Below are 21572 nucleotides of genomic sequence, written 5' to 3' on the forward strand. Positions count from 1 at the left end.
GTTTTAACCCAACACAATAATACCGTATAATAACGGGAGCTAGTGTCCAGTATCAGTAAATACCAGTTTAACATTTGAACTTTAAATACCTTGCTGAGCTTTCTTGTTATGGGTATTGATCTTTTGTGTTACTTATGACATGTTGCAATGTTACCCAAATGTTTTCAGAAAATAACAGTGTGCAGAAGTTTGTTTAAAAAGTGAGAAATACACCTGAAGGAGACAAAGAGAGAAAGTTAATAAAATGTGAAGAAAGAGTGGGGATAAGGATGATTTAAATTGGCTTAGCTAATCCACTTCCTCTGTTTGTTGGCCCAAAAAAGTATATAAAAGTTAAACATACTCAGGCAGGGATGAAAAATGAAATGGAGGGATAAAGGAAGGGATGAGCAGTCAGATGAATTTTTCAGGTGGAGAGAGAAAATAAATCTCCTGTATTGTTGAGAAAAAGGATGTAGCAGTTATGAGCTCATTGTTTGCAGACATTGTTTTGCCAGCGTGCCATTGCATTTGGAATTACTTGGCAGACAAGGTGGCAAGCGACTGAATGAACGGCATCGTTGAGAGGCGGTAATTGAAAGACATAGAGATGAGGAATAGAAGGCTGTGGAAGAAGTTTTCATCTGTCAAAGCAAGGAACAAAGTTGCTGAAGGATTTACGAGATAGAAGAGAGAAAACGGAAGCTGGTAATTGCATGGCTTCTGGCCTTGTGATATTATCTCCTCCTGACATGTGCGCATCTCCTATTGATACATGCAGCGAGCATGAAGCCGTCTCGGCGCCTTTATGTCATTTCCCTCTCACTCCTGTTACATTTCTCTTTGTGTCTTACTGATGACAGATGCCAGATGAGGAGGATAAATGGGGAAAGGAAGGAAGGCACTACAAGGCATTGCTCCTGATTAAACCTATAAGTTCCTTTAAAATGGAGACCTCTTCAACTCAATCATAGAGTTGTGGGGAGTTTCAGCAGTGGACTTCAACAGTGGAAAGTGTTACAGAAAATGTATTAATACCCTCCTCTCTCTGTGTCTCTGTGTCTCTGTCTCTCTCCCTCAGGCTCAGTGTCTCTCAGTGTATTCCTGGTGTCTGTTGCATCTGTAGTATGTGCGGTTTGGCTGGTAGCTCTGTGTGGCGTCTGTACCTGGTGTCAACGTAAACTGGTAAGTTATATTGATTTTTATTCACATTTCACATGTCATTTATTTAAACTGTTTTAGAGCAGAGGTTCCCATCTGGTCGAGCGCCTGGGTCAGTGATTCTTCTCCTTCATTAGTCCATGGTCTACACATTTGATGAGTTAACACATATTCAACATTATTTCATAAAGTGTAAACGACACATTGAACACAAAGAAATAAAACATGAGAGTAAAGAGCAAGAGTAAACAGAAATTGCACTTCAAAATAAAAGCTCTCCTGGAAATTTAGTGTACTTATAACTAAGTGCGTTCTTAACAAACTCGACACATTTACGAGTCATTGCAGTCCATTCAAAATGGACCTGCAACCCACTTTTGGACCACAACTCACTAGTTGGTAACTACTGTTTTAAGAGTGAGTTAACTGAACTGAGGTCCTCTGTGAACGGCGTCAAATTCTAAAGATTTGTCCCACAGTGACGCAAAGTCCACAGAGATGAAACACATTGTTACACGGGGTTAATGTTGGGAAAATGGTAATGGTTAGATTAAGTTAACAAAACTATTCGATTAGGTTTATAAAAACAGATCATGTTTTGGGTTAAAATAAGTATGTAATGTGATGTAAATAATATGTCTATTATGTTTTGGTTTTTTTTTCCATACCTATTCCTTTATTTTATTTTTTTAGTTGTAGTAACTGTAACCCTCGCAGGCAGGCAGCTTTTCTTCTGATGACACTGTGACCTTGAACTGAATGCATTCAGTGTTTGCCTGCCATGTGTTGTTGTTGTTTGATATTGTTGCGCCTTCTGTGCTTTGTGGGACGGGAGCCAGAGAGGGTCTGTATGTTTGGCCATGACAGCAAACATGATGAGAGACCTTAGTGCGCTCTGTAAACATGGCTTTGTGCTCTCTGAGCTTTGTGCATTATGGCTGCTCGCCTCCAGCCTTCAGCGCCATGCTAATGATTCATATGCTAATGAGCATCACTCTGAGCTACTGGCTGCTGCTGAAGCAACTGTAATTCCTCCTATATATTTTGATCCGCTGGCATTTCCTACACTCTGTCCTGCTTTCTTTCCTCCCTGCCTCCCTTTTGTCCCGCTCTCTCATCTCTGTCTGTCTCTCTGTTTGAGGAGTGACTGCAGCACAGCGAATGATCAAACATACACAACCTAAGAGTAAACAGGGATATTTACAAGGAAAACAGCAAAGCTAAATGACACGATTTTCTGGGGTAAAATTTATAACCTCTTACTAGACCTATAAAGTATGTTAAGTGCTCCTTAAAATCTAAATTACCATAATAGCTTTGGAGCACCAAAACTCACTGAACCTGACAAACAAATCCAATTCTTGTCTTTGTTTAGCCTCAAGTTATCTATGTCTCTGTCTTTGTTTTTGTGTCACCCTCCTTCTCCTTTTCTACCAAGTAGTCTGATTTGTTCGTCCTTTTGCCACTTTATCTCCATGTCCTTGTCAGAATGTCACTTGATTTCGTTTTCCAGGATTGTCCCGCTCTTCTCTCCGTCTCCGCTGCCACTGTAGTTTCCCCTTCATAGTCCTTGTCTCGCTTTTTTCATCTTCCTTATTATCATCTTTTGTTTGTTTTGTGTGTCACACTCCAAAGGTTAAATAAACAAACACCCACAAGTAAAAACAGAGGCGATGTGCCAGAAATGAGAACATATTATTGTCAGTAATAAGGCTGTAACAAATGATTATTTTTGTCATCTATTTACCCTTTAAAACTTGGATTGACATCATTTTTTGTGCTGCATTGAGATGTATTTCATGTGTATTTAGACCTTTGAACCCTGAGCTAATTGGTTTGATTTTCTATCCAAAGAATTGGAGAAAAAAAAGCAACTTGGCAAGAATTTCCCCACAAATTGCAAGAAATTAGCAGATTAAGAAAATGATTTAAAAAAAGCTAGGGAAAAATGTCCAGAAAAATAACTGTAATTGTTATAGTTGTGTTCAGATATTTTAAATTATTTGTAATTCTTATAATTTTTAAGCATTTTTTTCAGGTAATTTTCTTGCGTTTTTTTATTTTATTTTATTTTTTACTTATTTTGCAATTTGCTCAGGTTTTTAAGGCTGTTTTAATGAATCATTTTTTCTGCAAAATTTCAGAAAGTCACAATGTCCCAAGGTTTTCTGTTGTGCTTTTCCTTGTTTCATGAATTCTTTCAGTTCCTTCTGTTCCCTGTTTTGTTTTGTAGGTTCACTCCTAATTAATGTGTCTGGTTTGATTTTACCTCCTTTCTTTGTGTGTTTTCATGCTTTTTTGATTGTCTGTCCCACCCTGATTAGTTTCACCTGACCCTCACTCGTCCTGCAGTCTACTCACCTGTCCTCAGTTCCCCAGTTAGTGTCTTCTACTTACACCTGCCCAGATCTTTTGTCCTTTGTTGAATTATCTGTTTATGTTCTCTTGGTGGTTTCCCTGCAACCAGGCATGTGATCATTCTGTTACAGCTGACTGAAGCAGCACAGGCAGGTAGGACCAAAAATGCAGGACAACAGGCAGGAACTGGACAGGTGTAAGTACATGACACTAACTGGGGGAGTGAGAACAGGAGGGTAGACTGCAGGACGAGTGAGGGACAGGTGAACCTAATCAGGGCTGGGCAGACGATCAAAACTGACAGAAAAACACACAGACAGGAAGACAGACTACACCTGACACACGGGTAGTGAACCTACAAAATAAAACAAGAAACAGACGAAACCTAAAAGAATGAAACAAGAAAAAACACCCCAGAAATCCCCCAAAACAAAGTCTACAAGATAACAGGCTGCACAAAATACAGAATCATGACAGTTAGCTATTTTCTGTCTAGTTTTTAAATGACAAGTAACTCAGTGGACCTCTGTTACACTGAAAAATACCTGATCAGACTTGGTCAGCAGCAGCAGCAGCAGCAGCAGCAGCAGCAGCAGCAGCAGCAGCAGCAGCAGCAGCAGCAGCAGGGACGTGTTTAGGGAGTGAACTAGAGTGGCATGGACCCCAGTGTGTATCAGAGATCTGTATATTGCACACGTAGGATACACAGGGAGCATTGTAAATCGATGTATATGGACATGTAACATAGTCCAGTGAGAATCCAGTGTGCTTTGAAGTCGTTTTAACACTTGAGTATTGAGTGGAGGGGCTTGTGTAAAAGGCACTCACTGCTCATTACAAATATTGGGGGATTTGGAGGGAAACATTTTCTTTCTGAGATGTGGAAGAGTGTAAATATTTAGATTTTTAACATCATTTAAGTGATTGGGATCTAAGAAACATATCACATTTTTTTGTTTTGTTTTAAAACTTTCACCTTGTAGTTGGAATTGTGTACATTGTTTCCACAAAGCATTTAATTACAGCAACCTACAGTACTTACACATTATATAAGAAATGTGATACTAAAGGTATTGCACCTGCTCTCTAGTTTTACATATGATGTGTATTTATGTGTGCCTGCGTGTGTGAACAAGAAAAAAAAACGGTTTAATAGTTAAAACCTCAGAACCCTAGTTTACGTCACTTCGAATCTAAAGCGGGCGCTCTTTTTCGATAAGGTCTTCTCCTTCTCAGCTGATATGTCGTCCTCAGAGCATTCAATGTTCTGCTTTACTGCCTCGCCCAGGGTTTTTCCCTGTTTAATGAAGTATGGAAAATGGTTAAAAATGAGAAGAAGCAAGTCTTACTATCCCCCACAAAAGACGCAGCAGAAGAAGCAGCAACATCCAAGGCTGACAAATGAAATCGATGCGGAAGTGCCAAAAATGGCAGTCGATTGAATGGCCATTTGAGGCTGATTTTAAAAACGGAGTTAACCCTCATAGACCCCCATGTTAAAATGACCAACTTTACAGCAGTAATAAACATGTTTACAGCTTGGTACAAAATACAGTTTTGGCCTGAATAACTAATTTCCACCTTTCTGACATCGGTACGTGGACTGAATTTTAATCTTTCTTACCCGTTTACATTTTATTATAGTTCAGAATCACACATATTTAATTGCAGGGCTGCTTGAGTGACTCCAAAAAAAAGTAGATGGCCATGGCCAAAATAAAGAATTTGAGACTTTCAAACAGCAGTTGACAAAGCAATTGGTGATGTCACAGTAGCTATGCCCATTATTTTATAGTCTATGGTTAATAAAAATGTGTATTCTGAAAGGCTTAAACTTAAGATACACTTCTGCAATCTTAATATAACACTGTTGTACTTTTTTTTTAATCCATACAAAGAACAAAAAACAAACAATATATCTTAATACATTTGATCACTTTTCTCCCTTACTGCCATAAAACTTTCCCTCATTTTTATCAGACAGAGGACAGAAGATTTGTTTTGTTGGTCACACCCCAGTGTGATTCATCGCTAAAAAAATGAGAGGACTGCTTGCATCGTGTTTGAAATGGCCTCAGTGTCATGTCACACACAGAGGACAAACATGATTTACTGTGTATCAGGAGAATATTTATATATTCATATATTGGGTGGGGATGTGACCCCCTGACACCTTCGAGTTACCTTTTAATATTTAACCAAATCCACAGTTTTTCCATAACCCTAGCCAAAGTACTTTTGTCGCCTAGTTTGCAGCAAATACATTTTTTACAAAAAGTAATTTAGAAAACAAATTAGTAGTAAATAAATGTAATTTCTGCGAGATTTGGTTGGTTAAGCCCAGTTTTGTTTGTTCACTAATTTCCCTGATGATTCACATCAATATGAGGGGTACATTTCTGGCCATTAAAGAAAAAGGTTCATAGGAAAGCATTCGTTCCAGGACATATGAAGCTGTCTGCAACTGGTCTCATGCCATTGGTTGTTTTATGGGAGTGGAAGTGGGAGGAGAGTGGGAGGAGGAGGGAAGGGAGAAGCGAGAAGCAGAGGCAGAAACAGCCACAGAGGCATACACACACACAGGCAGGCAGGCAGGCAGGCAGGCAGGCAGGCAGGCAGGCAGGCAGGCAGGCAGGCAGGCAGGCAGGCAGGCAGGCAGGCAGGCAGACGGGAAGAGAAGGTGATGCTGTTTGGTGTCGAACATCCAGGTGTGTGACAAACATGATGACAGCATCTCTTTGAAAAAAATACTCCAGAGGAAGCAAGGCCACACTGCTCTGAACTGGGAATCCCCCTCGGCCCCCTCCTCACATCTCCAGCACATCTCATGTGGCATCTTTCAAGTCCTCTGTCTGCATACAGCTATGGTGCCGTCATTATTCTGGATTCTGTTTCAAACCTCCCCGATACTGTCCCTTTGTGTTTCTCACTTGCCCCTCTACTCTGTCGTCGTACTCCTGTTACTCCCCCGTCCTCTCGATCTTCCCTTCTGTTTCTCACATCCACCCACTCGCTCTCAACATTGTACCTTCTCCACCCTCTGCTGTACTGCCTCCTCAAGATTTTATGATTCTGTTTAATGATAGATGAGCTGCACTTGATAGCATATTCTTGACTGCTAGAAATCTATCCTTCTCCGAGTCCCAGATTCTAATATTATTCATCCCTGTGTGTATGCGCTGTACAGTTTGAGTGTGTGTTTACAGTAGTGGCTGAATCAAAGTACGGATTAGGTCAGGCCCCAAGCTTCTCTCTCTCTATCGAAAATGTTTGTGCCGGGCTGGACACATGAGATGTGACATGATAAATAATAGAGTGTATGGTGGATGCATTAGAGAGATACAGTAAAATACATAAAGAAGCCACCTGTCTGTGTGACACTGAAAGCCACATTCAGATAAACATTCAGCTCTCCTCTGTGTCTGAAAGCCTTCAGGCTGCTAAAAATCCTTCATTGAGGACAAGTACTGCATTCATCATCGGGTTTAAAATTGAGCATAAAATCTCTCAACCAAGAAATCCTCTATCAACGTCTGATAAGAAAGTCAGTCAGGTAACAAATATACATTTGCATCAGCAGTAGACATTTGTTTTCACTTTTCAGGAATGCAACTATTTTTAAAGTGGAAGGAAATTTCAGGAGCTGAAAACTGCAGAAGCCATAGAAACTGTCACTACTAGAAAAACACAGTATTTGCATTTTATTAAAACACTTAAAACAACCTACTGTTATTTCTATGTTACCATGACAAGCAACATCTTGTTGGTGGTGACAGTTATTAATATTGTGTTAAAAATCAAAGTTTCAAAAGCAGAGGTAGCATGAGACTGGCTACATTTACATTCACAAAATATCCCGTTTTTTGCCCGTTTATCAAAAAAGACAGTATTCCTATTAAGCTGATTGCATAGCTTACAAAATTAAACATCCCACTATGCAGGCATGCATACTCCGATTGATGTAAAACACCACTGTGATGTACGTCCTAAAGAAAACCTGTTAACCCTTTGAACCTGGACCGACATCAGTTTTCTTGTGCTGTGTTCAGACTCCTTTCACAAGCTGCGTAACCCTTTTAACCTGAGCAGATTTGTTAGATTTTTTTACACGACTTTTTTTTACACTTTTCTTACACGAGGAAAATGGCAATGTCAAATTTGGCAGAAAATGCCCCACAAACTTCAAGAAATTGGTAAAAGGTGACAAGAAAATGAACACAAAATTAGTGAACACAAAAACTGTGAGGTGGGGAGGGGTATATTAAAAAAAACAATTCAGCCCCTTTTGTGATATTTTCTTTTTTTTGTTTTTTACTTTTCTTTTTTGCATATTTTTGGTTAATTTTATTCTAACTTTAGGCCATGTCTTGTTAAGTTGCACGTTGCCTTCTCCCCATGTTTTTGAAAGAAATCAAACCAATTTCCTCAGGTTTCAAATGGTTAATATCCAAGTCTTTCTTAATGTGTGAAAGCAGATGTGTTTCTCTTTTCAGCCAGAAACGTGGGCTTTTTTGAGCATGCATCACTACCACAGTCTTGCAAACTATTACCTAGTGGATTTGTTGTCATCACACAGAGCTGACCATAAACAGGCAACAGACCATGTGTTGCAAACTGCGAGAAAAACAGCAACTGAGACGCATATTCTCAATGCGCCGTGCATGTCCAAAGAATACTCTTGAAGCCTGAATATATCTGAAAATTCCTGCATTCAGATCAAGCCTAATTTGGAATATCCAAATGAAACATGGTGTTTACATCACCCCCTTTCATATTCTGAATAAGGTCCGGGTGACATGTAGATATCATATCATGATGATATTGGAGGTTGACTTTTAGTGCTTTGACAAAATATTTGTGCAGTTTGATAAATAATTATCAGTAATATGACTATAATGACTAAATGGGTAAAGGCAAATAACAGAACAAGTAGAACAGTCTGGTAAGTTCAGAAGATAACATTTTACTGCAACACAGCCTTTAAAAGCAAGAAAAACAACCCAAAGTATTTTATCTCTAAAATTTAAGATGATATCTAGTCTCATTAAAGGATGTTGATATAATATCGATGTATTGCCAAGCCTTATTCTGAACATTGTCAGATTTAATGGAGTAGTGAAAACTACATTCACAAAATATAAATGGTGACATCAACGAGATTTTAGTTTAAACTTGACCAAACCTTAACAACCAAGGTGGCAGATCTGAAAACATGCACATGAGCTGCTTTTGGAACGATCATGTGGGTCATTGTGGACAACAGTGACAAGTGACCTATTTTGTCTAATAAGGTATGAGGAAACTATAAACTCATAGTGTTCTTCGTCTGGATCTGAAACCATCTGTTCTGAGGCTTTTTGTACATCTCTTAAATATTTATAAGGTTGCATTACTAACTGTACTGTACGTGAGGTACCTGTTTCCACCTAGAGCTTTTAAATGAGGGTCTGTAATAACTCGTAGTATGTATCTGTGGAGTCTTGACGAGTTTTCTCTAAAGATCTCATTCACAGAATATGTTTTTCCCCTCTTTTTAAAAGGTGTCATAATGTCACGATAAGGTTTATTTTTTTTTATTACAAATCTGAAGTCAGCAACAGGCACTCCTATGTGACTTCTCACACTATCATAAATAATTGAAGGAACACCAATCTAGTCGGCTCAGCGAATCATGGTGACAGACTGTCCCCTTTTTGAGACTTTATGTTGTCTCTCACATGGCTGTATAGGTTAGTGCCATCTCTTACAGCACAGAGGTCCTCGGTTTGAACCCACTGACAGCTCAGCTGGGGCTTTTAATATGTATATTCTCACTGTCTGTTTGCTGGTCCCTCCAGTGTCTTCCAAGCAGGGCAGGGGAGCTGAAAACTAAAAATAGCCTGTATTAAACAATTATAACATGTGATGTGAAACAGATATACTGTGGACAATGGCACTGCACACTTTGGTCTCCTTGTGTTTTGGATGCTAAATCTGCTAAACTGCTGAAAAAACACAAGCAACAGGATGAGCATATTGCACTGTTTTGTGAAAATTAGGGAAATGGATAATGTCACTCTGCTATAAAATTAATAGCTATGACTTTGTAGACAGCAGAGCAGAAGCCAAGTATAAAACCACACATAAAAAGACATCATTTCTTTTCCTTGTGATATTAAATTTTGCAATTAACATTCGATTGCAGATGCATCACTTAAATTTTAGCATCTTCCTATCCTCCACTGTTCTTCTTTTGAGCTGCCTGCAAGGGTGGCTGATACAGAGTGTGCTGCTGAAAAATCTGTTTTGAAGAAAGAAGGAGTTAACCTGACACTTCAAAGAGTGAAAATATGAATTAGTATACCCTCTATATTTGACGGTTCTTGTGCAATCAAAAGGAGCAGGGTTGAGAGTGTAGGAGGGAAACACGACACACCTTCATCACCCCTGAAACATCCAAGGCTAGCAGGTCTCTCTGGATGTACAAACAATAATGGTTTCTCTTCTGCACGACTTGAAATTAATGTTATATAAAACTCATCCAGGCACATTGTGTGCGGGTAAAAAGTCCTTGACTGGTATGTTGGAGTTTCAGCTTCTAATCTTTTTTTTTTTTTTTATCTGTCTGGCACGATGTGATATTTTCTTTCTAACTAATATTGAGGAGTCATATTCGAAGTACTGCATATTTGGTCAAAATATGGCATATGTGATTAAAACTCAAGTCAAGTTGATGATGATAATTATTTTCAGCAACAGATGGTTGTGTCGCTGAGATATCCAAATGGGATCAGGTCCAAAATATCCTTGATTATGGATAAAACTTCTCTCGAAACCATGTTGAGAAATGCAGAGAGGTCGTTTTCTATTTAGTGGACATTCTGTGGCAGATGTGTTCTTCATGTTGTGAAGTTGCGATGGAAAAACATTATGTAAGAGGAGAGGGTCTGTGTGACTCAGCTGGAGGGAGCTTGGTGTTATCATCCTCAAGAGTTCAATAAATATAGAGTTCAATAAAATGTAAAGGTCAATAACTATAACTAGTGTATATTGCTCTGCTGAAAGCCTGATCCATTAAGTGGTGGAAATGTGCGGGGAGTAGGTAAAGTAAGCTGTTTAATATCTTACAGTGGACATTTTTTTTTGCATATTTGGTGCCTATTTAGAATTTTCCCACCCTCCAAATGATCCTGTTTGTTGCTTAAACAGCTCTGGATAGGATATAATTTTGGCATATTTGAATTCAAAATCAACATTCCATTCAGGATTGGAAATTATTACAAACCATCAGCCAAATGCTGGTAAAATATGCATTTGGCTGCTAGATTTACTTCACTTACCAGCCAAAAAACCCCCATTGGTAATCTTTTAAGTGGCTGGTAGATTTTGGATTCCACCAGCCACAGAGACAGGTGGACAAAAATGATAATTTCCAAACCTTATTTGAATGCTATGGAGCTTTTTTTATTTTTTATTTTTTGCACTTCAATTCATTCTGTTCAAGTGCAGCAGTATTTCTGCACAATTGCAAATAAAATATTAGGCTATACTAAAATTAATAGTGGTATACTTAGATTCCATTAGTGGGTGCAAAGGATTGTTTCTGACGTGTGTAATCCTAAATTTTCCATTAAGTCAAAGCATTTTAAAATCCAACAGTCTAATGTATTGAAGAAAGATAGATGTTATCATTTCTTACATTTTCAGCATGTTTTTGTCTAAAAAAGTATTCTACTTCAATTCATGTTTGTTGCCGTTCAGCTTTTCAAAAACAACAATTTCACTCGATCAAAAGTGTTTGCTTGCTGCACCCGGAGAGAAGCGCAAGTCTGAAATGAGGGCGACCTGGCAGGATTCTAACAGCACTATAAATTACGTTTATTTATTCATTGAGGCATGTTGATGTAATGAAAAAGGATGAACTCAGTTAATTCAAGGAATCACTTTATTCAAATTGACGTTTTTTTCTGTCTTTTTTTTTGAGGATTTTTAAACATGTAACAGGCATTCAAAGATTTATCTGAAAACCCCAATAGAAGCTTCAAATGTAAAAAAAAAAAAAAGTATTCAGTTCATCCATACCCGCAGTAGTTGTGTTTACATTTGTGATGATCAAAAGACTTGCAGTGGAGATTGCTTCACTGGATATGTGTTACTGAAAAGAAGAAGACTACTGAGACTGTCCTCAACTTACTTAGAGGGATACTTTGGTGATTTTCAACCAGGCCTCTGTGTCTCTGTGGTCTGAAAAGTGTGTACAGATCATAAGGAAAACCCCGAGCCGTCGGCTCCCAGAGCTCCCTGCCCGTCCACCAGCCAAAAATCCACCAGATGATGCAAAATGTGGCATATTTTTGCTCATGGTACAAGGCCAAACACCATTCATCTGCACACATTCCACACACGACAGGCCTGGATGAACATCGGCAAAGATTCTTATTAATGTTGTCTTTACAAACATTGGCAACTTTTAGGAGAAACAAAGGCAGCCCAAACTCAGCAAACACTGTTATTTTGGCCTTTAAGGTGGTATCACTGTAGCTGCTGTAACCCCAACATGTAGTTACATTTTTGAGGAGCACAACAGCTGCAGCGACTTAGATACAACGGCTCTGTTGCTATGCTGTAACCACTCAACGCACTACTCAAAATATAACTTTAATCTTTTGTATTGCAAAAGAAAGTGCTTGCTTCTAATACATGTTTTGTCTTTCAGTTTTAAATTTCTTACTATGCCTGATTTCACTCTTTGTCTTATATACAAGTTACACAGTGCCGTTTGTAGTAAACATGTGCATTTCCTTTCTTTGTGTGTGAAGACATGTTTGTGCATGCAGGTGTGTTTTTGCATCTCATTGTAGTTAAGTGGTCCCTCATCACGTTTTGATCCTCAGAAGCAGGCTGTGGTCCTGGCTTCAAACCAATTTCTGCTCTTTCCTCATTTATCATATTTTACAACATGCTTTGGACCTGATGCTCTTCTAAAGCCTCTGAAATGTGCACTTGACATGCAGAAATGCTTTTGTAAACAACGCTCAAGACAGATCCGTCTCTGTCTCTCTCTTGTCTCTCTGCAGGGGAAGAGGAATAAGCCTGGGGTGGAAGCTGCCAGCTCTCCAGATTCTGTGAGAGGTCGAGGGGAAAATAAAGCCATCAAGTAGGTGTCAGGGAGGGTTTAGATGGAGGCGTATGGAAATGATCTATGATGTGGTGATAGTATCGCATTTTAACAGCCGTTTCTGATTGGAAAGCTAATCTTGTAGCTCCCCCCTTACACGGTCTGAAATGTCCACCATGAAATGATGCCCTCAAGACAGTGTTATATGGGTATGTTTCTCATTTATCAAAGAGGTTGAATTATGCAGTCTCTTAAAAACAGAGTGGAGAAAAGTTACTTGTATATTCTGTTTGTATAAATCAAAGTTGGGTTACAAAAAAATTCTACTTCAAAATGGCATTTCTTCTAATCGGTTTGGAAAATACAAACACCAAAATTTAAATGCAGCAGTCGCACATTATTACAGAACACCAAAACAGTGTTATCTACAACTTTGAAGGGTAACTTTGGTATTTTTCAACCTGGGCTCTTTTGTGACTAATGGAAACAAAAGTGTTTGAAGTTGGTCCAGTGTTAAGCATGAGCACTGCAGCTGGGAAAAAGACTACAATGTAATCACTTGGAGCAAATTATTGCACATTTAAGTACACTACAAGTGCTCATTTTTGCCACTGACAAACCACTGACACTTTGGACATCCATTTTGATGCTTCTTGGAATGATAATGCGAGAGGAGAAGTCGCATTACATGACTCAATGGAAACGCAATCATCTCGCAATTGTGTTTTATCGACATTTGGAAAATATCGCAACTGGTTCTCTATGGAAACCAGCCTAAAGACCATAGCCATCTTCCACGCTCCCTCAGATAAAAGGTACATTATTATGACCTCCTCCACCGTTGTAAAACTTTTGAAGTATGCCCTCTTGTGCCATTTATTAGCTGTATCTAAAGGATGCATGGAAATATAAGGTGACAGTGACGTTTTAAACATTTGAAAAGGACGTATCCATTTTCATACATAAAGGGAGTATAAATGAGACCTTGGAATAACAGTCTGAGCCTGTCAGTGGCAAAAACACTTTTACAATGACATCTCTCAGTGGTTACATTGCAGCCTGTTTCACTCTCGCTCAATACAGGAGCAGTTTAAAAGAATGTTGTTCCTTTAAGTCGCATAGACACAAAAAAGGGAAAATAGGTTGAAAATACTGAACTTACCCTTTAAGTTCAAAATATTCTTAACCCTAATTGTCTTTTAGAAATGTCTGCGTACGTAAACTGTGCTGCCATCGTGCAAAGCTGTACTTGTATTACTTTGGACTTTAATTTTAATATTGAGCGAACTAGAGAATCCATGTTGTTACGAGCATCATTAACAAGCAGAGGTGCTGAAGCGTGGGCTTTTTGACTGACACAGCTTACAATTTGTCATTTATAGCACTCTTTTGTTGCTATTCTACCTCCTGTTACCCACATTTATTCTCTCTTTTCAAATCCAGAGTGTGTTAATCCAATAACCTGTTGTTTCTGTTGTATTCTTGTTTCCTACCTCCTCTATTTTTATTTGTTTCCTCTGACAGAGTGATAAAACCTGCAGGTCAAAGGGAGGTTTGAAACAAGTCTGCTGTAATTTGCATGTCCAAAAACATGAAAGCATTAACATTTTAAACCTCCTTTTTATTCTGTAGAACCGTGTGCTACACTCACCTTATTTTTTATGAACAAATGTATTCATAATCTAGTTTAAAGAACTGTGCCCAGTTTTAGAATATAGTTTTAAAGGCACTGACATTATCACATTTTCTTGTTTATTAATTCTCTCCCTGACCTTTAGATTTATGAGAAAATATTCCAACTTTGCTCTTTTTTCTTTCTCTTTCTCTCAACACTGCTCTCATCTGTCATATTGTTCTTCTTTAAAACTGTCTTTGCTTGCTGCTCTTCCCTGTCTCACATGTCTCCCTCTCTCTCTCTCTCTAGCCACAGTGATCTAGACAGAGACTTTTGGAATAACAATGACAGCAGCAACGTGCAACAGAGGTGGAGCTCCTACCCGCCCAAGGAGTTCCTCTTAAACATGTCTCCCTATGCTCCCTACGGAGACCCTCGCCTCACGCCCAAGTGAGTCTCAGTCATGGCTGGTAAGGGACCCCTCAATCTGGGCAGGGCTGTAATGAACAGGGGCTAGCGTGCACCTGGGAAAACTCCCACAAAGCTGTATGAGTAGTTGACATAATAAAAACGGGGAATTATTGGCACAGTAAATATGTGTTTTACACAGTAAATTAAAAATTAAACATTGTGTGGCTGTTTGTGAGCTTAAGCACCTGACAGATAATACAAAAAATACTCAGAATCAAAAGCAAAGGTTGATCAATATATCACTGCCAGCAATGAAAAGGTCACATTAAATAGCCTGGAGGGGGGCAGAGAGCCTCATTTTGTAACGCTGTCCGGCCACATGTCTTTTAACACAAGTCCCCCCTCATCCCTGGTAATCCTCATGTTTTTGCTTTCAGGCATGTCAACAGCGAGGCGGTGTTTAGTATGCACTGCTGGCCATGCAGCACCTGATAGAGATGTGCAGCAGCATCCCTCAATATTGCTGTGATTCCTAGGACTGCCCTAACGACCATTTTCCAAACGATCGCTTTCAGATGGGAAGACAGTTTTTATGTCTGCCAACAGCCTTACAAAATTAATGCATATATCCCTGAAAACAGAACACAGGCTTTAAATCATTAATGTTCATGAGATATCAGAGCGATTTTAATGTATTTTGGGGACCCTCCTTTTTGAGTCCCATTTCGTTTTTACCGTCAAAACTCAAATCTAGGGAAGAACATTTTAGTTTGCTTTTCTTATAGTGTTCAGGGTGTACAAAAGAAAGGTTTGATAGCCCCATTCCCTACAGCCCTGCTAGCCTCATCAGACCCTCTTTACCTCTCACCTGCAGCCCATGGAGTGTTACCATGGAGACGGACAACCCTCAGAGAGCAGATCTTGCTGTTTCACCTGAACGTTTTCCTCCTTTTATACAACCCAGCCTCTCAAGTCCGAGTATTCAAATCTGCATTTCAGGATACTGTAGCGGACTGTAAACATACATGTACCTGAGCTGACAGGGTTTCCACAGAGGGTTTGCTGTTGTTGATTTTAATTGTTTCTAGATAGGTTACTTTCAACAAGTTCTCATCCCCACCTCGTCAAATACCACCACTTTGTCAGTGGACCTACACGTCAAAATATCAGTCGCTTTACGCTTGTTACAAGCCTTGTCTCTTTCCAAAATACACATGCATTTTTACAGGAAATGTCTATGCAGACTTTCTCAGTCTTTATACTACAGTTATTGACCGACTCAGTAAACAGCCACCACCAGATATGTATCATACCAGCACTTTCTCATTCCAAACTTATGAGTGCATGAACGTGGCAAGATGGCAGCAGGTTAAAATGATGCTGATAACAATGTAAAATAAGGAGCACAAACAACGGACTTCGATGCAGGATTTGGGTGTTGGCTTCCTGAGTGTATGTGATTTTTTTCTTTTTTCTATACCTTACCATATGCCTCCTTCCCCTAGACCTAACCATCCACGCCAGCATGTACGTTTGTTGATGTTCTGGCGTTGGTTGCTGTGTGTAGGGTTATCCCACCATGTGCATTCGTTGACATTAAGGTAGCAGCATCCCAGAGCGTAAAAAGCAGATGCAAAAGGATACTAACTGGTACTATGTAGACGTGAAAGTCCACTGACCAAGCGGCAACATATGACAAGTTGGGATGAGAATATGTTGATCATACCGCCGCAAAGAGTGCCTCTGTACGTCGGTGTGTGGTGTGGAGGTCCGCTAACAGAGACAGCGGTATTTGACAAGTTGGGAGTGAGAACGGGCTGCTAGCTTACCTTTACAAACTAATGGGATAGTTTGACATTTTGGGAAGTATGCTCATTTTATCTCTGGCAGCGAGTTAGATGAGAAGATCAACATCACTTCCTGTCTCACTCTGTTTTGTAAAATATAAGGTATATGGTGTGGTAGCTAGCTTAGCATGAGGACTTGAGACAGAGGGACAGCTAGCCTGTCTCTGTCAACTCAACAAAATCCGCCTACCAGCCCTCTGAAGACCGCTGATTGACACGCTATATCTGGTTTCTTTTATCCGTGCGAAACCCAAGTGTAAAGACGACAATTGCTGTCTCACTGGATTGGTTATGTGCCTGGCTCTTTTTTGGCTGGGACAACAGTAGATTTCAACAGTAAGATGGTGATATTTTGTTCTTTAAATTAGGAGCGTCAAAGTGATTTAGTTCATGGGCCACATAAAGCCCCATTTGATGTCGAGTGGGCTGGACCAGTAAAACCTTTGCATAATAACTCAGGAATAACAACATTTACAATTTTTTTTTTTTTTTTGAAGTATGTTGTGAAAATGTTCACCCATTTATAAAAAAGATGATAAACAACCTAAAATATCGTAAGAAAAATGCAACTTTAACAATCACAATTTTGCAATTTTAACAATATGTAACAATATTTTTCCACATTCAGTCAGTCCTCTACTCACTGCCGTGACATTACTCACATTCATTACAATTTTTTATACTTTATAATATAACAACAATAATTATGTATTGTTTTTACATAGTACTGTATTCATGTCAGGTTAGAAAAGCCTCTGAAGCAGCATTTTAAATAAGTAGGCCACTCACTGTTTAATTTGCTCCTGAAACCTGGCACCTCTTAGGGCTCATTTATGCTCAACGTTAGATACACATGGAACCCTCTGTCTGTACTCGCTTTCATTTCATCCATATTTGTGCACATTTTCTGAAAGCTTACAGATATGGATGAAACAGAGCGGTACCACCAGAGATCGTGGGGGCAGCGTAGCGTAGTTCAAACAAGATATGACTGTAGGAGATGACAAAGACATTTTAAAAAATGGCGAAATGGAACAAAAACAACCTGAAAATTGGCTTAGACAGAGAGGGGAGAGAATGTTTGGAAAAACCTATATTAATAGTTATATGTTTAAAATTAGGCTATAGAAATAATAATATTAATAATAATACACATTTAACAGACAGACATTTTTTTTTTAAAGATGAATTTTTTTGGCTTTTATTTCTTTTAATGGACAGGACAGTTTGAATCTGAAAGGGGGAGAGAGGGAGAGTGCGACATGCAGCAAAGGGCAGGGGCCGGAATTGAACCCGCGGATGCTGCGGCGATGATACAACCTCCGTATATGGGGCACCTGCTCTATCCACTGAGCCACCAGGCACCCCGACAAACACGCAAATATGAGAGTCATGTTGATCTTCTCATCATATTCTCTGCCCGAAGCTAATGAGCTTATTTCCTAAAATATTTAACAGTTCGTTTAATGGGGTGGTTCCTGTTGTACTTTTTTCACAGTTGTGTTGTTTTTGTGTGTGTGTGAAGGCATTTGTGTGTGTGTGTGTTTTTACTCCTCTCACCTCTTCCTCCGCCTGCTTCGTGTTTCTGCTTGTTGTCACTGCTCCCACCATCACTCATAGTACTGTAAGTGCTTTAAGGCTGCCTGATAGCCCTCCTGAGTCTGGTCTACTGAGCCCTATTCCAAAAATAGTGACACTGTGTCCGCCGTGTACAGTGCAGCAATTAAGTGTTTGGAAGGTGAAGTGTCTGTTTCATATCAACCTGCACTCCATCATTTAGATGCATCTCACACATCACTGAGGCATTAAGTGAACCTGTTCATTCTTATTCTCTCTAATTACAACTCACTTGACTCTTTCAAAACCACAGGGTTATCAATTACTCTGCATCTGTGCAGTGATGTCGAAACTATTGTAAAATCAGCGAGCAGCAGCGACTGTTGTGATTGCCTTGCATTATGCTATTGAGATAATTATCTATATTTGAGTGGCATTTAATCGGCTGATGATGGCGGCATTTCTGAGATATGTGATAGCAGATCAGTGAGTCAACAATTTCTTGCTCCTTACTGTTGAGATAATGATGCTTTTAGGCAGGTTTGTTTGTTTATCACCTTTCAAACTCGGAGGCAATTCAAAGTGCTTTCCATACGCTGAAGAAATCCATTAGAACAACATTTGAAAACACAAAAGAAAAATACAATCAATGCAAGATGAATAAAATTGAATGAAATAAGCACAATTACACAAAAGAACAGTGCAGTTATGGTGAAGTTACAATGTGGTATAGTTAAACTGTGTTGTGTTACAGTAATATTTTACCTTAAAGAAAATTAAAAAACAACAGAGAAGTGCAAGTCAAGTCAATTTTATTTATAAAGCTCATTATCACAAATCACAGTTTGCCTCAGAGGGCTTTACAGCGTACGACATCCCTATACCCTTTGACCCTCACATTGACTGAGGAAAAACTCCCCCCAAAAAAACCCTGTAACCGGAGTAAAAAAAATAGTAGAAACCTCAGGAAGAGCGACTGAGCAGGGATCCCTCTTCCAGGACGGACAGACGTGCAATAGGGTCCTGATCACTTGTATGTGAGAATAGTATGGACATGTTATCACAACAGTAGCAAAATACAATTAGGTCTCACTCTGTCAAATATGGACGTGTAGTCAGTGGCCTTCGGCGTCACATACCAATGCACCGAAGCGCCTTTTATTGACGGTATGAGACACACTAGGCAGTGTTTTGCTTTTTTTTGTTTTCACACTCCCAGCAGCTGCATTAGTATTAAGAGTTAGAGAGGGCGGTTTGGGGAGGAGGTCGATGCCTCAAACAAACTGCAATTTCTGTCTTGAGTGAAACCAGAAGTCGAGTCGAGTCAAGTTATTTTAATAATAGCGTAATGTACTAGTGTGAGTAGCGTACTACGCTACTGATTTAAGTCACGTGAGGTATGTGACAAATGTTGTGATGTTACATTTTATTCATAACAAACATACTTATTTTAAGCCAAACCATGATATTTCAATCCAAACCTATTTTGCAGACTAACTTCCTCACACTGTCTAACTTGAAAAAGAAATAAATATATTCCTGATGAAGGTGTAGTAACCAGATCATCAAAATACATTTTATTTTGTTTGCAAGTTAGGCAGTGGGTGGGAGTTTGTCTACAAAGCATGCCCTTTTTGTCCCCCTCCCAGCTCCTGTTTTGAAATGCATGTGCGAAGAATCCTTTTGTTCTTTCTAAAATAAACACACGTACTTTTGTTGTCTACACCTCAGGACGTAAACCTAAAAATGTTTTTTTAAACCCACGTTCATTTGAAAGACAGTGTATGCATTTAAATAATGGAAACTATACATTATCCTGTGAAAACAGAAGTTTAATTTGAGAAGACACAATGCATGTAACATGCATGAATTAACACGCTGTCCCTGAAAATCCGAAAATGACACTGGAGGGGACACTGATCAAGTGTCCGTATTTGACAAGTTGAGAGTGAGAATGTGTTTCAAAAATATGCAACTGTTTGGTGAGAATTATTCATTTTACTGTCAGCCTACACCTAATGTCTAAATGTTGTTGAAGACATTGTCCTGGTGTTCAGCTGTGTGTTGTGTGGTTTGTCCTCAGTCAGTGAAAGGTCCCTGTACTGAAGTCGACAGTCTGTCTGTACTCGTCTCTGTGACGTCTGAAGTCGAGGTCAGCTGGGGTGGGTTAAGTGGCACGATTTTACTATGGAGCTGCAGGTGAGCTGCTGTGAGACGAGAAACATAAGTGCTCTGTTATTATCGCCTGCATCTTAACATCTGAAGATGATACATCTGCATAGTTACTCAATTCAAAGAGCCAGCTGATTGGTCATTGCTGTCCTCTGTGTGGAGTGAAGAGAGGTCAGCCTGCTGCATCTCTAAACTCGTAAAACTCTGTGGCCTGTTTCTCACATGAAACATTTTCAATAATGATTTTAGTGAACTGAGGAGCTGCAGAAAGAAAATAATCCCTTTAGGCAATGTATTAAATCTTTGCTACTTTGCTACTATTTTGCACTACATGAGTGAACTGGGCTTTACAAGTTGTCTTGATGAAATAATCTGTTGGCCATCAACTCTGTGCAGAATTTTTGTACTTTGGAAGATATTTTTTTTTGTCTCGTTGTTCACAGAAAAATACAATGGTGTACTCCAATTTACTCACAGGGTTACACAGTAAATCTCTTCACTGTTTTCTTATTTACTGTCTCGCTGACCAGCAGCGGCTGCTCAAGGTTGTTGTTGTTGTAGTTGTATACTGGACACTTGTGGCTGGACTGAGAGCTCACAAAGTGTCTCTCTCGCCAGTTTGACTAACTTCACTGATGAATCTTTTGCCCTCCGGCTCTGTACGTCTGTGCGTCTGTCTCTCGTCTGTCCGTCTCTCTCTCTTCTTTGTATCCTGGTCTGTTTCTGTGTCTCTGATCCACGCCACTGTTCCTTCCAGTGGGGCCGTGGATAAGGGTGGGCAGGGCGGTGCTGGACCCTCGCCGGGGGCCAGTGACAGCGGGGTTGGTGCTTGCTCTGGGAATGGGGCGGGGCCCAGTCGCAGTGACAGCGTTCGAAGCATGGTGACGGGGGGCAGCAAGGCCGGGCGCTGGCAGACGGTCCAGAGCCACATGCATGCCGGAGGCCTACGGTTTAGCAAGTGAGTGGCGCATGGTGACAGGGGGCACGCATGAGGGGCTACAAGGGGCAGAACAACAGCATGGTGTGGATATCAAGGCAGAGTGTGAGTTTGTATAAACATAGTGAATGGCACTGTTGCATGTGCACCCAAAGATGGACATTAATAGCAGCTATTTTTGACACCATGCAGATGGAGATAATGTAAGGATGAGCTGGAAGAGAAGCCAGCTGCTTTGCAGAGTGTACCTGTGATGCATGAGTTACTACTGGTTGAAGTCCCTCAACTACGGAGAGCTTTGTCACTCATAAACAAAAAACATTTTTATGTCAGCTGCCATCACTCCACCAGCTGATGTCAGGACAGTCTCAGACAAAGTGAATCCACACGGTCATGCTGTTCCTCTGCAGTCTCCAATTTACTGAAGGCTGTGACAGT

General features: G+C 39.8%; 1 protein-coding gene across 1 annotated transcript in view; it reads left to right on the forward strand.

The window, feature by feature from the left end:
• Nucleotides 1-21572, forward strand: part of LOC121944010 (synaptotagmin-7-like) — a 134690-nt gene that overhangs the window by 63182 nt on the left and 49936 nt on the right. Inside the window, exons 2-4 of the mRNA XM_042487660.1 lie at nt 1061-1164; nt 12555-12634; nt 14520-14660. Of these exons, the coding sequence (XP_042343594.1) occupies nt 1061-1164; nt 12555-12634; nt 14520-14660 (325 nt within the window). The remainder of the gene's footprint in view (nt 1-1060; nt 1165-12554; nt 12635-14519; nt 14661-21572) is intronic.

The sequence above is a fragment of the Plectropomus leopardus genome, chromosome 1 (assembly GCF_008729295.1).
Source record: "Plectropomus leopardus isolate mb chromosome 1, YSFRI_Pleo_2.0, whole genome shotgun sequence".
NCBI lineage: Eukaryota > Metazoa > Chordata > Actinopteri > Perciformes > Serranidae > Plectropomus > Plectropomus leopardus.